The sequence below is a fragment of the Ylistrum balloti genome, unplaced genomic scaffold, assembly GCF_031769215.1.
Source record: "Ylistrum balloti isolate Yb309-2 unplaced genomic scaffold, AGI_CSIRO_Ybal_v1 Utg371130, whole genome shotgun sequence".
In the NCBI taxonomy this organism is placed as follows: domain Eukaryota; kingdom Metazoa; phylum Mollusca; class Bivalvia; order Pectinida; family Pectinidae; genus Ylistrum; species Ylistrum balloti.
This window is the reverse complement of record NW_026782620.1, coordinates 105577-121760: the sequence shown is the minus strand read 5'-3', so window position 1 is coordinate 121760 and position 16184 is coordinate 105577. Positions and strand designations below refer to the sequence as shown.

The window sequence follows — 16184 nt, the reverse complement described above, 5'->3', positions numbered from 1 at the left end:
AGTACACTCAACATGTTTTTATGGTTGAAGAGAGTAAGATGACAGGACTTCAATATTCAATATAAATATTTTTGCATCTTTCCAACACAAAAATAGCATCAGGTATTTACCTCTATTTTGGCATAACTGTACATTTGAATGATGTCATTTTGCAAAGCTCAACAGGCAGCGATATGAGCATGTTTAAAAGTATAGAGTTCTAAAGATATTTTTAAGTGTTATATGTCTAGCAGATTTGTTTGTTATATGATAAGGTATATATAAATACAAAGGAAGTGTAAACAGAAGTAAATGCAAATATACAATGGAGTAACAAGGATGTCATCAAGAGCTTCATACAAATAAGTGCAAGAGAATTTAGTTCCCATTTGACTCTCCTCGTGTATTAATACAGAAATAAATACCATGCGACATGTAAGTGATTTACAGTATCTAAAACATATCAAATCTGGCTGCAAATGTTGGTGAATGACTAAATATTAATTCAAGTGTTTATCAAATTCTATTTGTTAACCCATCAAGTGATTACTGATACTGTATTTAGTCAGTACCATTACAATGTGAATATTTTTTTTGTACAACTAAGCATAAGTGTTTATTAAAGTGCAATACCTGTAGTTAATTTTCTTGGCATATATGTTGATGTTTCTCCCTGTAACTTTATATGTGAACATTTTCCTGGTAAGTCTATGTTGTAACCAACACCTAAATTGATAACATTGTAGTGTGTATAATGTGGTCATTTCTGTGAACAGGTTAACAAGATTCACATCTCAAATCATGATCATTTTAGTGTGAGCTACAGAGTACAAAATATACAATACTTCACATAGATACTTATATTTGTATTGTTAACTTTTAATAACAGAGAACATCTTAACTGAATGTGACTTCCTGTTCTTTTTTGAGTGTCCATCAACTCATATCTGTTGTTGAAGTTACATTATGTTTATGGAATAAATTGTCCAAAGACCAGTGTTATGTATCTCTAAAACAGTTGACTGCTTAATACTTGATTTTCAGGGTCCACCTGAATCATTCCAACAATTTCAACGAAATTAACAAAATAGTTCATTGTCATTGTTTATGCAAATATTGCCCAAACCTGGCTTAATATCATGGTTTTATTATTTTCTGAGTAAATCAAAACATAAAACCATTAAGATAACAGCATTTTTTAAATTATTTTATTACTGTTTGAGGTGAACTGTACAACAATCACTCCTCCAAATGCTGATCTCACTCAAAGTTGTTAACTGGTAACCTCAGTACATATAGGCACAACACTCAACCGCATGGCCACAAATGCTAGTTAATATTGGTCTATTATAGCTGAAAGACTGGTGTCACATTCATACTATTTAAATATTGCACTTTATAAAAGGAGATGTTGTTGTTAATGCTTTTCCATGCTGAATATGAACCAAATATACTTATGTTCACTATATTGGTGGTGTATGACCCCTATACTGGGAGGAAATAGTGAAATTAATTCATGGAATTTATGTGTAAAGTGGTTTATTTTCAATGAAACATCGTAAAGCAAGTTTACTTTGCAGGGAAAACTATATGGGCTGTATCTTACAATGTAAATGTTTTCATTGATAAGTGGTTTAGAACTCGAGAATGTGTACATTGAAGATTTGTTATAAATTTACTCCTAATTCACTGATGTTGAGGTAATTATACTTACATAGTATCTGAACTCTTCAACTGTGAGCATCAATATGACAATACATATCTAAACCCACACACTTTGATGTGGGACACTAGTACTTGGCAATATAATTTTTTGATGTAAAGTATATAGTTTGCTATTAAATATAAAAACTACTTCAGAAATTAAAATGTTGAAAGTAACTTTGAGGTGGTTCTTGTGAGTTTTTTGCTTTGAAGAGACTTAAAACTAGACCAAGTATCCAGCTGTCCATAAAACAACATTTTAAAGAGTGATTTTCATTATATTCTAAACTGATTTTTCCTTTTCAGTTTTATTATTTGTGGTATAAATATGGTAGGCAAATGATCAAAATTTTAAAAGAAAATCAGCTAAATAAATAATCAACAAAATGTTGTTGTAGAGACTGAAATATTTGGTTAAACTTAAAATACCAACAACTGGGTTGTTTTCAGCTCTATATGTGAATGCGAGATTCACCATCAACATACCATAAAGTAATTCATCTTCCATTATCATCTTTTAATATCATATACCATAAAAACCTATCCTTGACTTACGTGTTGGCCCTCTGGGCTTATTGGGGGATAAAAGACATCTTAGATTTACAGAACTATCTTGAAAACTCACTTTAAACATTTTGGTGTAATTTTTAGAGACTTGAATCTGCAGGTACAGATATCATTTACTTCGAATATCAAATTTAAATCAGATTTGGGGTAGGAAACCAAAGTGCACGGGTAAAAGCCACATGGTTCCGGCAAGTGAACCCTTATCTTTTCACATCTGTTCCAGGAATCATGCCCCGGACAACTAGGTGAAAGGCAAGTGCCTTATCACTTTGCCACCTGACAACCCTTAGTATTAAGCTTTTTTAAATTATAGTTAGATGAACATAAGAACTTAGTAATTTCTAGAAATTATCGATTATACATTCTTGATTTTTCAAACACTTATATATAACAAATTGTAACATGTTGTTTAATTTAATTGTGTCTGTGCTGAGCGTCGAATCACTTTGTCACGACATGAATTCCGTGATCACGACGAACCTCGATGGTTAGCATGTGTTTTCACCTCTGTCGGAAATCGCTGAGTAAGGGAAATAACTCTATCGTTCAAAATGGAGGGATGCAGGAGTTTGTTTCGCTTTTCGCGACCTATTCAGGCAAGACTGCAGAAAGCAACGTACTGTTCCAGCGTAAAACCGAAACCATTGGATGATATTTATCAAGAGGAAGATGAAAACGTGCGTATCTTCTACAATTACCAATTGCATCTAACGGGTTACAAATCAGTCAGCTGACAGTCTTAGTTAAAATTAGTCGTTGTTATTCAGGCAGATCCATTCAGAAATTATAAAGCATTTGATGGTGATTAGTTTTAATAGGTAATGTCAGGTACATTATTTACACGTATCGCAGTATAAACTATCAGATCTTGTGACTTTTGATAAGTCTATGATCGGCACTTATGATCGCCATGATAATTTAAGTCCAAGAGGTCATTTTCTGTACCTATAAACGTTTATCATTTAACGTTTTCTTGTGCTGGTTTAATAAGGTAGATTGTCGAGAGAATTCCGTGTATATAGGTATTTAATTACATTTTGAAGTCGAGTTTTATGTTATCAACTGTAAATAACATTAGGCCAGCTTACTTATTTCAAATAATCGTAGAACGAGAGTTCAGATCACCTTACTAGCCTTGGCTGGTGTTTTTTCCCTATTGTGAAGTAGGTAGAGTTAATTGTACTCCTTTTAGCAGGTAAACATCAAAGAAAAATCTGTTCCCTTTCCGGCCAGCCATACTGACCAGATAAAGAAGCCCAATACTCTGACTGACACATTTGGCCGATACCATAACTACCTCAGGATATCGTTGAGTGAGAGATGCAATCTCAGATGTAAGTCAACAATTCATTATCAAATGAGGACAGAGTTAACCAGTTCACTTAATCATGAAACTATGATGGAGCTAACCAGTTCACTTAATCATGAAACTATGAAGGATTAAAACACTTCACTTCATTATAGAACTGAAAATGTGAACTAGTTCAACTTTATCATTCAACTATGGTGGAGTTAACCAGTTATCTTAATCATGAAACTATGATGGATTTAAACAGGTCACTTCATTATAAAACTGATAGAGTGAACCAGTTCAGCTTCATAATTAAACCTAGAATATTAGAGTGACACAGTCTATTTCATCATGAAATTGTGTTGGAGTTAACCAGGTCAGTTTTCTCATCAAATTTAAATGGTGATAGAAGTAATAAGTTCAAATTCATTGCAACTGATTACCAGTCTTTCAATATTCACCAGTAATTTTGGGAGATTTGCTGTATTTTGAAGCTCAAACAAGAATATCATATTCTGTAGTATGTTTTTGCTAGGATGGTTGTTTAGTGATGAGCAGATCAGAAGAGTTCAGAAATGACTCAAGATATCTGAGAAATGCATATAAGTGAATTCCATAAGTAATACTGTTAATTTAAAGGTAATTTACAACTATACGCCTTGAAAGGCTTTTATCAGTGGTATTCAGTTAGCAAGAAATACAAAAAAGTAATATATTCAAAGCTTCTGAAATATTGATGAAAAAAAATTTACAATATCTTAAATGCACTCAGATAAAAACCCAAACCATTTGCAATTGATGAATGAAACCAATTTTAATTGAAAACTGATCAGTTATGTGTACTCAGTTAACAGTAATGAAACTGATTCCCATCACTAATGGCTATAATTATCGCAATATACTCTCTTATATAAATTCCAAATATTAATTTACATCCATAACATAGCAAACAGCTTGCAATTGTTTTTCCATGTAATTTATGACCATTGTAGGTCAGTACTGTATGCCAGAAGATGGTGTGGAACTGACACCATCTCAGAAACTCCTCTCTTCAGAAGAGATCCTTAGACTTTCCAAACTTTTTGTGAAGGAAGGTGTCCAGAAAATACGACTTACTGGTGGTGAACCATTAGTCAGGAAAGACGTGGTGGAAATAATAAGTAAGTGTTTTTGAATTTCCAAAGTTTTGCTGAGTTTTCCACTTTTTGTAACCATTTGTAGGAATCACTCTTTTCATAAGTTTACTTCTATTTGTATATTTCAACTTTCATTCAAACAAGGATGCAAATCTGAACATCTTGTTTGTAACTTATTTAGATACAGTGGAACTTTTGCAAACTGAATTGATTTTGCAGAAATGAACAAAATTACATGAACCAATCCATTCACATTGAACATCTATACTGCATTTTGCAAAAATAAACCCCCAAAAAAATGATACATAATTACATTATGTGATATCATTCAAAAAGAAATCTTCGCTTTGCCTGGCGATGTCACCATTTACTCACTTAATACGTAGACGAAGTAAACCCTCTGTCGGATGGTGGGTTTGTCTGAAAATATTTACAACTGCTGTATATGGTATGGACTGTTGTTTTTGTTGTTAAATGTAATGAAATTAACCTTGAAAACTACTCTCCATTGATGTTCCCATAATGTATATGTCAAAATTGAGATTGGTATTAAGAATCATTTTTAAAGAGGACATCATTCCATACATTGCCATTTTGATTGGTTTCAACAGATAATCAGTATTGAGAAGAGTTGGTAAGGGGAAGTTGCACTCTTTATCATTTAAAATTAAAACTATATTTTCTGTTTTTTCTTTTTTCAGTTAAACTATGTTGTATTATTTTCAACACCATTGCAATTTCATTTTACTGATTTCTGTACAACTATAGTGGTCAGTATGTTACATTAAGTTTGAATATTTATGCAATATTCATACAATGTGATTTCACTTGAAAAAAGATAGTTCAAACATAAATTTGGTTTTTGTACGATTATCTGTAGATGATTAGACTTCTGTTTTCTGATCCTCTTGACTTGGTTTGTACAGTGTAATAATTATAACTTTATTTGGTTGTCAGGAGGTTTAAATGAGCTCAGAGACATTGGTCTGCAGACAATTGCCATGACAACAAATGGTGTGACCTTAGCCAGAAAGGCACCTGCTCTACAGGAGGCTGGTCTTGACCTTATCAATGTCAGTCTGGACACCCTAATTTCGGCAAAGTTTGAGTTTATATCTCGTCGGAAAGGCTGGAATCATGTTATGAAGGGAATTGACACTGCCCTGGATCTTGGCTATAATCCAGTAAAAGTAAGCAACATCCCAGCTTGTCTTTTAGCTCATCACTGCTGTGATAAACAAATGTGAGAAACCAGTGTTTAGTCGTATTGATAAATATGATTTGAAGTAGAACCAGTATTTATGACTGATACTGTTTAACATGTGGAGTTAGCTTGAAGTTTCTACCTACTGGTGTACAGTGCCATGAGACATAATACTATAGTTTTCATTATAGACTGTGTAATTCTGTGTAGCTACTGTTCTACCAGTGTCATGGGACATAATGCTGTTGTTACTGTGTACTGAGTAAGCCTGTCTGGCTATTTGTGTTTCTGTGTGGTCTTCAGAGGTATAAATTACCAGATCTAGAGAGTAACAGAATAAGATAATGTACATATAGCTTTATTGTGATACAAGTGAACCATGTTTTGTTACAGGTAAATTGCTTTATGATGCAAGTGAACCATGTTTTGTTACAGGTAAACTGTGTTGTGATGAGAGGAATGAATGAAGAAGAAATCTGTGATTTTGTTGCTTTTACTAAAGACAAGGTAATATAGTTTCACAAGTTAAAACCATTTCACTGAAAGATGTATGCTGTCATATCCAGTATGTTGTAAACCAAATATCTTTTGTGGCTACTAATTTTCACAGTTTCAGTAATATACAATATGTTTGCTATAATTCACCTTTGTGATACAATATCTTGATGATAAGGCAGTCTTAGTTGTCTCTTGTTTTTGCTTTATAACAATCTGAAGATTGATCACAGTCGTTTAAAACCTTGTATGATTTTGTATACAGGTGATCTAGTGAATGATTTCAAACACTTTAGTGATCTCCATCTGAAAATCACCTTTACTGAAGCTAGATTTACATTATCTGTTTTTCCTTTGTCTTATTTTACACAGTTTTAAACTAAATGGTTGTGCTGTAGAACATAATACACATTAAAACAATGTCTTCACTTTTAGAATGTTGATGTCAGGTTCATAGAGTACATGCCATTTGATGGGAACAAGTGGAATTCTAAGAAAATGGTTAGTTATTTAGAAATGATGGACACCATTAAAGCAAGATGGCCAGACTTCTCAAGGATGCAGGACCATCCTAATGATACTTCCAAGGTAAGGATCATGTTTAAGGGATTCTACATTGTTCTTGATTGAGATACACAACTCATATCTCAGTTATATCAAGTATACACTTTTACATACAGTTGTTTCAAATATATCTAGTTTACACTTACAAAATGCCAAAGTCATGATATTTAGTTTTAGCAGTGCCAGATTTTTGCCATTGAATAGCAAGAACTTAGAACTGTAAGAAATGAACTACTTTTCCTGAAGATGTGTTTGTTCTGATACACAATGACTGCTACAGGACAGCATATTCTAATTAAAATGGCACTTACAACTTAACACATGTGGATGGAACTAGATTTCATATGTAATTTGTCAGAATGATATATCAGGTATTATTATAATTGCTTGTTTTAGGCATATCGTGTTCCTGGCTATAAAGGCCAGGTGGGATTCATCACATCGATGAGTGAGCATTTCTGTGGAACATGTAATCGAATCCGCCTTACTGCTGATGGGAACCTCAAGGTATCTACTGGTCCTCAAAATAATGATGCTACTCCAAATAATGGTGCTGTAATCAATGTTTATAAATAATGTTAATAAAAATAATGCTATTACATAAAAGTAGTTCATTCAAAATTATGGTACTCCAAATGTTTAGACTCGAAATGCTGATACTCAAAATAACAGAACCAAATGATGGTACTCCAAATGATGGTACTCCAAAATTATGGTACTCCAAACATGTAAACCCGAAATGCTGATACTCAAAATAACAGAACTCAAAGGGATTTTTTTCTCCAAATGATGTTACTCCAAATGATGTTACTCCAAAATTATGGTACTCCAAATACTGATACTCAATTTCAATTGAATTCACAAAAAAAATGTATTCTCAAAATGATGGTACTCCAAATGGTGATATTCTAAATAATGATACTCAAAACAATGGCAGTGGGAATGATGGTACTCAGAATACAGCAGCACCTTTTATCTCAGTGCTATATTCGTAAATAACATACTTAACATTGCATAATGATTTGTATTTCTGCTCTCTGTACAATAACTTTGCTACTGTTTTCCTGAACAAAATTACTTTTTCTGTGAAAAAATTTGAAGAAACTTGTCAGGCTTCCACATAGTGTTTTGTATACATCTTCAGTGTACAAACTTGCAAGATAAATCTTGTATGCTGTATATGTCTGTTAGTACTTTATATGTATGTTAGTCCATTTTTTGCCCACCATCTTCAGACAATGGACTGTTCAAATCACCTCGCAATCATGGCCTATTGTCCATTTGTCGTTGATTCCCAAACAATCCTTGTAACCACAAATTCTTGAGATGTACTCGATGGATCTTTCTCAGGTTCCATATGTAGGTTCGCCTTGGTCCCTAGTTGTACACTTTCTGTTTTGGGATCAATCAAAAAATGATTTAGCTGAAAGATGGTCATCTGGACATTTGATTTTCAACATTTGTCATTGCCATTTTTAGAATAGTATTTGATAGACATTTCCCAATTTTCATGTGTTGGTTTTCCTTTGGTCCTTATTTATGCCCTTTTGATTTTGGGACTAATCAGGAAAACAAAATGGCTGACTGGCAGCCATCTTGGGTTTTCTTTCTGAAAATTTGGTTATCGCTTTTCCTTGATAATGATTAGCATGGACCTTTCGCAAACTTCATATGTAAGTTACCCTTAGTGCCTCATTTTTTGTCTGAAGATGGTGGGCAAAAAATGGACTAACAGACATATACAGCATACAAGATTTATCTTGCATGCTGTATATGTCTGTTAGTACTTTATATGTATGTTAGTCCATTTTTTGCCCACCATCTTCAGACAATGGACTGTTCAAATCACCTCACAATCATGGTCTATTGTCCATTTGTCGTTGATTCCCAAACAATCCTTGTAACCACAAATTCTTGAGATGTACTCGATGGATCTTTCTCAGGTTCCATATGTAGGTTCGCCTTGGTCCCTAGTTGTACACTTTCTGTTTTGGGATCAATCAAAAAATGATATAGCTGAAAGATGGTCATCTGGACATTTGATTTTCAACATTTGTCATTGCCATTTTTAGAATAGTATTTGATAGACATTTCCCAATTTTCATGTGTTGGTTTTCCTTTGGTCCTTATTTATGCCCTTTTGATTTTGGGACTAATCAGGAAAACAAAATGGCTGACTGGCAGCCATCTTGGGTTTTCTTTCTGAAAATTTGGTTATCGCTTTTCCTTGATAATGATTAGCATGGACCTTTCTCAAACTTCATATGTAAGTTACCCTTAGTGCCTCATTTTATTTTATTTGAGTAATGATCAGAAAAAGAAAATGGCTGACAGGTAGTCATCTTGGATTTTGATTATGAACATTTTTTTATTACTTGGATGGATCTTTTTCAGATTTAATCTGTAGGTTTCCTGTGGTCTCTCGTTTTGCCTTTTGATTTTGGGACTGATCAGTAAAGCAAAATCATTGAAGAATGTCTTCCACAGATGTTCACAATGAAAGTTTGTTATTGTTATTACATTGTATTTAAGAAATTCTGGATGGATTTTTCTCAAGGTTCATAAGAAGGCTACCTTTACTCCCTTACTGTGATGAAATAAAACATGTTTCGCAATCACTTCATACTGATTAAGTTTTGTTATAGGTAAATGGTATATACATACATGTAATAAGATTTTAAATATATAAATTCTGCTCCAGAAGTCTTCTGATGCAATGAATCAGTAATACTACAAGTAAATAAGAACAGTTGTAACAAGGAAAGCTTTGAGCTCTAAATCTTAAGTTGTTTGAGTTTTCTGTGTGCTATCAGGTGTGTCTTTTTGGAAACACGGAGGTATCTTTGCGAGATGTGATGCGAGCTTCACCTGATGACACAGAACTAAGTGAAGTAATAAGTGCAGCTGTTAAGAGGAAGAAGAAACAGCATGCAGGTGGGTCATTCTGTCGTTATGTACAAACAGTTGGTGATTTGATACATATTCTTTTGTATTACCCATATATGTGTTTTATTTCAAAAATACAATAAAAACTCAAATCTAAGGTATCACTTTTCCTTGGATTTCAGATCAATAGGTTTCAATTTTTTATTGTGAATATCTATGTAGTGTATATAAACGTTGTCTTGGAGACCTGTCATTGTGTAAGCTTGACTGGGTGTAGATTTAGCATGATGCCACTAGGTTTGATTGTGGACAGGTAGACATGTAGTGTACGGACATCTTTGTATTTCAGGTATGTTTAATTTGTCAAAGATGAAGAACAGGCCTATGATATTGATTGGTGGGTGATTGCTCAGTAAGTAACTGCAAAATTTGTGTAAAGATATATAGAAAAAGTCAATAAACTAAGCAACACCATGAGCTGTGAAAAATGAACACTTTCATTTTCATCTTCAGATGTTTTAATGAGATACAATTGTGATGTCATTTACTGTTAATAAAGATACATGCTGTCCATAAATGATGTCATATCGACCATGGAGATAACAATAATGACATTGAGAATTTTAAGTGAGGCCATTTAGTTTCAGATTATGGATGATATGCATCTTTATTGATGACATCACAATTTAATCTATGTAAAATATCTGAGGATGAAAAGGAAATCTCTGATGTTTTACAGCTCATTGTGTATTCTATATTTACTGGACTCTGAAAATTCAACACAGTTCTAATATATATCTAATGGAGACTTACAAAATATATTTCACTGATATTGGCAGTGAAGACATAAGTGGTATAAGTTTTCAAATGGAGAATGGCAGTACAGTCAGTAGCTGATAGCCATTGTGACTTATTAGCATCCAACTAGGGTAGACATATATATCTAGTACTTATATAGAGGACATACTATAATACTTTTTAAATAGAATCGTTCAAATATGTGTAGTCCATGAAAGCTGTAATATCATAAAAATAATCCATGCATAATGAACAAGTTAGAGAAAACATGTGAAAAAAATGTTCATACTCATTAAAAAATCCAATTATAACCGAATGGTATTATGTATGATGACATGCTGAGACATAACGGTGGTACTGTATATTTCACATGACTACCTGTTTTATCATCAAACCAGAAGGCAATTTTTATGTAAAATGTTGTCATTTTGGTTTCATTTTGGAGTTCAACTAGTCTATTGTTTTTAAGAAACAAATTGACATTTGTCTTTTCAGAGTATTTAGAGGACAAGATTAACATTAAATGCCTTAGTGAGAGTTTGTCCTTGAGGAACTTGTCAATGTCACCAAAACATTCATTCACATCTATGAAACACACTGGATTTATTTCTGCTTGCCTTCTGTCTACACGACAGCCTTACTATGTCCAGATTAGACAGTGCTGGACAGGTGATGAGGAAAGCATGAAGTATTGGGAGACTGACCGCAAAGCTAGGTTAGCGGAGACTTCCGAGCATGGTGATGGTACTGTGTGTAAACAAGACTATTATGATTATATATTAACTAGAAATCCATCACAAAATAAAAGTGAACCAGGATGTGATAGTTTGACACATGTTGACACAGCAGGAAAAACAAAAATGGTTGATGTTGGATACAAACCAGATACAGTGCGGACTGCTGTCGCTTCAGCAACAATTTTTGTAGGGGAAAAAGTGTTCCCTTTGATTAAAGAAAATAAAATGAAAAAAGGGGACGTGTTATCAATATCACAATTAGCAGGCATTATGGCAGCAAAGCGCACTGCTGAACTCATTCCACTTTGCCACAACATTTTCATTTCTGGAGTTGATGTCTCATTTGAATTAAATGAAGAAAAACACTGCATCCATATAACATCTTCTGCAAAGACAGATGGGAAAACTGGAGTGGAAATGGAGGCCATTATGGCTGCTTCAGTGGCAGCTATTACCATATATGATATGTGTAAGGCTGTGTCTAAAGATATGGTTATCCATGATGTCAGACTGGAACAGAAGACTGGTGGTGCAAGGGGAGACTACCATCGACAAAAATGATTTCATTAATAATTTTGAAATGGTTGTAAATTTAACCAAAATTAGAGTAAGTAATTCAGATTGTGTTGTTTGAATGCTTTTTTTGGGATGGATGAGGGGTATGGATGGGTAGAATGCAAGATTCTTACTAATTTCTTTCATTGTAGCTAAAAGAAATCATGAAAATGATGGTAAACTTGAATAAACAGCAATGAAATTGTTATGTTTAAAAATAACTATCCCCACTGTTTACATCAAAATGTCAATGATAGGTGTTAAAGTTTCCTGTAGCTTTGATGCAGTGTTTTATTTCAAAATGAAGCATTTGACTTTATGTGTTGATGTAATAGATATCGTTGATGGTACATTCATTACTAAGCAATGTAGAACGTTATGACTTTATGTGTTGATGTAATAGATATCGTTGATGGTACATTCATTACTAAGCGATGTGGAACGTTATAAAGAAGAGTATAAAAAACTTTTATTCAGATAACTGTTTATCTATTTTGTTTAAATCACATTTCTGTAATAAAGAGGAGAACGGTACTAATACATGGCACTAAGTTATGATTTAAAACTATAATTTAGTTAACCATGACCCTTGTTTTACACCTGTCTACAGTTAGGTAGATGTAATGTAAAGACTAATACATGGCACTAAATTATGATTTAAAACTATAATTTAGTTAACCATGACCCTTGTTTTTACACCTGTCTACAGTTAGGTAGATGTAATGTAAAGACTAATACATGGCACTAAATTATGATTTAAAACTGTAATTTAGTTAACCATGACCCTTGTTTTACACCTGTCTACAGTTAGGTAGATGTAATGTAAAGACTAATACATGGCACTAAATTATGATTTAAAACTATAATTTAGTTAACCATGACCCTTGTTTTTACACCAGTCTACAGGTATGTAGATGTAATGTGTACTGTATCTACTTACCTACTAACACAAACTTCCTTATGTCGGCTACTAATCATATAACATACTAATAATGATGATCTTGATCAGTTTATTTACAAATATTTTAATATTTTAAAATTGTCCAAGTGTATTTTATTTACCTAACATGAATGATCATGACTCCAAGCATTGTTGTAAAAGACTATCAGTAAGCACTGACAGAAGTACCAGTATAGGCTTGAACTGGTGTCAACAGTATATGAACTGTATGAGTGAAAACAAGCATTTCCAGAGAGGCACTAATACAAGCATTTTCAGAGAGGCACGAATACAAGCATTTCCAGACAGGCATATATTATTGTATCATACATAGCTAGTCTGAACTTTTCGATTATTTTACCACCATTGTGATATTACTATTTTCTCCTTGACATTGATTTTTATCTCACCTGGCCCGAAGGGCTAAGTAAGCTTATGCCGTGGTGCAACAAGTACTCGTCAGTCTGTCATCCATCTGTCTGTCCAGCGTCATCTTTTCTATTTGAATTACTTTTTTTCAGTAATTAAAAGACCAAATGTCATGACATTTGGCCTGTAGATTAATTTGATGAAGCCTAACAAAGTTTGTGTAAAGAAATGACCTTGACCCTTATTTAAGGTCACAAGGATCAAATTTGTTAAAACATTTAAATGACTGCTTTTGACTAACCAAAGGGGACAGAAGCCTGGTATTCTGCTAGTGTAAGTGTTAATGTATTTGATAAACACTGATTCTATTTTTAAGAAACATTGGATACCAGATGAGCGATGCAGGCACGTTAGGCCACTTGTAGAAATTCCTTTTGATGTTGTTGAGTTTGAAAATGTTTGAAACACTACTGAATATAATTATCCAAGATAATAATAAATATGTAATTCAGTCATTGTTATGTGTATTAAAGATTGAGTATATGTAATAAAAACAATATCACACTGTTCATGTCTAGTATTACAGGCAATACTGTTCTGAAGAAATGTACGGCAATTATTGGCAATGATATATATGTTATCCTCGCATTTATCTCTTGAGTGGAATGTTAAATAGAGCAGTCTTGTTAAATATTATACAATTATGTCACTTTGTCTCGATCAGTATTAGGATTTATGTTGCAAAGACAATCAATATTGACAGAGGCTAGAAGTGCTATAATTGTTTTAATACAATTTGGTTTTAAAACCAGATTTCCTAATGCACAGGGTATGATGCTAAGCCATTTAAGTTACATCATATTAAATAATATTTTTTGATAAAACATTGTATTGCACTTTTGTACAACTTGGCAGATGTGTGTCCACATATCTGATTGGTTGAAATTACATGATGTTGCAATACCTGGCGCTGGCATTGTAATAGAGTGCAATTTGATGTTAAAAGGAGCTTGTGATCAGATGTATACCAATCACTGTGTCATACAAAACTGAAAATGTGATAATAGGATATATGTCAAAACATCAGAAAATTGTGTAGCAACTCTATATAGGGTGGAAGATAACCATTTCTGAAATGAAATCACAGGCTGCTGTTAATTTTTGGTAACAAATTTAGGTTGGAGAAAGTGGACATTGAAAAGATCTCTGCAATGCCATGTTGTTTTCATTTGTATTCGGACTGGTTTTCTCATTGATTTTGTGGCCTGCATGAGTTTTACAGATTCAACCATGAGTTATTGTTGATAAAAAGTTGGAAAGGTTTATAAAACCTTAATGTTGATGAACACAGCTTCAGCAAATATTGTGTTAAAGGTTGTCAGTTTGTTACCTTTCTTAATGTTTGTTGTTACATGTATATGTCTGGTGGAGACACATGTCTGATAAAAACACATGTACAATATATCTGATGGAAACACATGAACAACATGTCTGGTGGAGACACTTGTACAGTGTTAGATCAACATGTCTGGTGGAGACATGTACAATATGTCTGGTGGAGAAACATACAATATGTCTGGTGGAGACACATGTACAGTATTAGATCAACATGTCTGATGGTGACAAATGTTCAGTGAATATTTTTCATTTAATCAGAACAATCCGTTCTTGCCGAGTACATGTTAAGTGTTTGTTTTGGATTTTCGTCTGATTATTATTATTTCTTTCAAAATGTGATATTTTTACATGTTTAATCAGTGAAATAGATATAAATTACCTATGTTTCATTACCTTTATGCATCCTAAATAAGAAAGCTAATTGTGATATATACATGTATATAAATTAATGATAATTTTGATAATGCTGCTGTTCTAATTGAATTTTTACATCTGCATTTCTAACACAATTTTATAAAGGTTGCGTTTGGATATAAATTTGTGTAACTGTTTGTATATTCGTATTTCAAAATTAGTTTGAATTTTATTTGTTCCTTTTCTAATTTTTATTTTTGTTTTACTAAAAACCTTATTGTGGAGGTTTAATTATTAATGATTAAATTAAGATTGGGTAGGTAGATCATATACTTATGTATATTTAATTGTAACCCAGAAAGTTATATTATTTCATAACATTTATCCAAGAAGAAATTGCATATGATACATTATAAAAAGTACCAGTAATCATGATTATTTGTAGAAAAACATATACCTGTATTTTAACTTTAAAATGAATATATATTAAATGATATAAGAGATATAAGTTGTCTGACTTAACCAGTGATACAGAATTGACATTATGCATGGATGGTTCTCCTTGAAGAATGTCACTTGGTTTTGGTTCTACAATATGTCAATAAATACTACTTGTATTAGGACCAGGGGTGAAGTGAGCTTAAACTGAGGCACAGCATTAAATTTTTGACTGTTGTCCAATGCTTAGTCTTTATCTAAAAATTCACTGATCAAGAATGACAAACTATTATGACTCAACTTAAAATGGAGCATCTTCAGGTCAAGGGAGTTAAAAGTTGTTTATATGAAGAGGGTGGTTTCAAAGAGCAGGAATAGAGGAGATGGTCAAGGCAAATAATAAGGAAGGCAGAGATATTTTCTATCTCATATTGCTGAGAATTTAGTGGAAAGGAAAATTTTCAATGAATTGATATTTTTGAGGTCTGTTCATATTCAGAGCTTATTGCTGATCGTTTGATTTATATTTTAGATTCTTTTTTCACATTCCGTTAATCCTATATGATACAAATATTAATTAAATTGATTATTAATTTCCTTTTTGAGTACACTGTTGTCATTTTGATTGATGTTTTTTATAAAATAAAATGAAAATAAATAAACGAGAAGGCTATCATAATCTAGAAGCAATTTCAACTTCCGTGTTATAGTAGAAATTACAACAGACTGACCAATTCAGCTTCCTGTATAATACAGTGTATTAGGATTA

The 16184-nt window shown here is 32.8% G+C and overlaps 1 protein-coding gene across 3 annotated transcripts; it reads left to right on the top strand.

Moving 5' to 3' along the window:
• The first annotated feature begins 2846 nt into the window (after nucleotides 1-2846).
• Nucleotides 2847-15086, top strand: LOC132560893 (molybdenum cofactor biosynthesis protein 1-like). Of its 3 annotated transcripts, XM_060225596.1 has the most exons (10): nucleotides 2847-2927; nucleotides 3446-3584; nucleotides 4534-4701; nucleotides 5635-5867; nucleotides 6317-6388; nucleotides 6812-6964; nucleotides 7337-7447; nucleotides 9754-9874; nucleotides 10176-10238; nucleotides 11120-11202. In XM_060225596.1, exons 3-9 carry the CDS (start codon nucleotides 4545-4547, stop codon nucleotides 10229-10231), a joined length of 903 nt encoding a protein of 300 aa, XP_060081579.1. In that variant the 5' UTR covers nucleotides 2847-2927; nucleotides 3446-3584; nucleotides 4534-4544; the 3' UTR covers nucleotides 10232-10238; nucleotides 11120-11202. The 3 variants fall into 3 exon arrangements, with proteins under 3 accessions (XP_060081579.1, XP_060081577.1, XP_060081578.1); XM_060225594.1 differs by lacking the exon at nucleotides 10176-10238 and having other exon boundaries at nucleotides 11120-15086; XM_060225595.1 differs by lacking the exon at nucleotides 10176-10238 and having other exon boundaries at nucleotides 2870-2927; nucleotides 3443-3584; nucleotides 11120-15086.
• Nucleotides 15087-16184: the final 1098 nt, after the last annotated feature.

Bases quoted from the DNA above. Each gene is read 5' to 3' on its own strand.
- LOC132560893 (XM_060225594.1), top strand. From the start codon at position 4,545: ATGCCAGAAGATGGTGTGGAACTGACACCATCTCAGAAACTCCTCTCT. The intron at 4,702-5,634 runs GTAAGTGTTTTT...TTTGGTTGTCAG, and splicing joins AGACGTGGTGGAAATAATAA to GAGGTTTAAATGAGCTCAGA. The intron at 5,868-6,316 runs GTAAGCAACATC...GTTTTGTTACAG, and splicing joins TTGGCTATAATCCAGTAAAA to GTAAACTGTGTTGTGATGAG.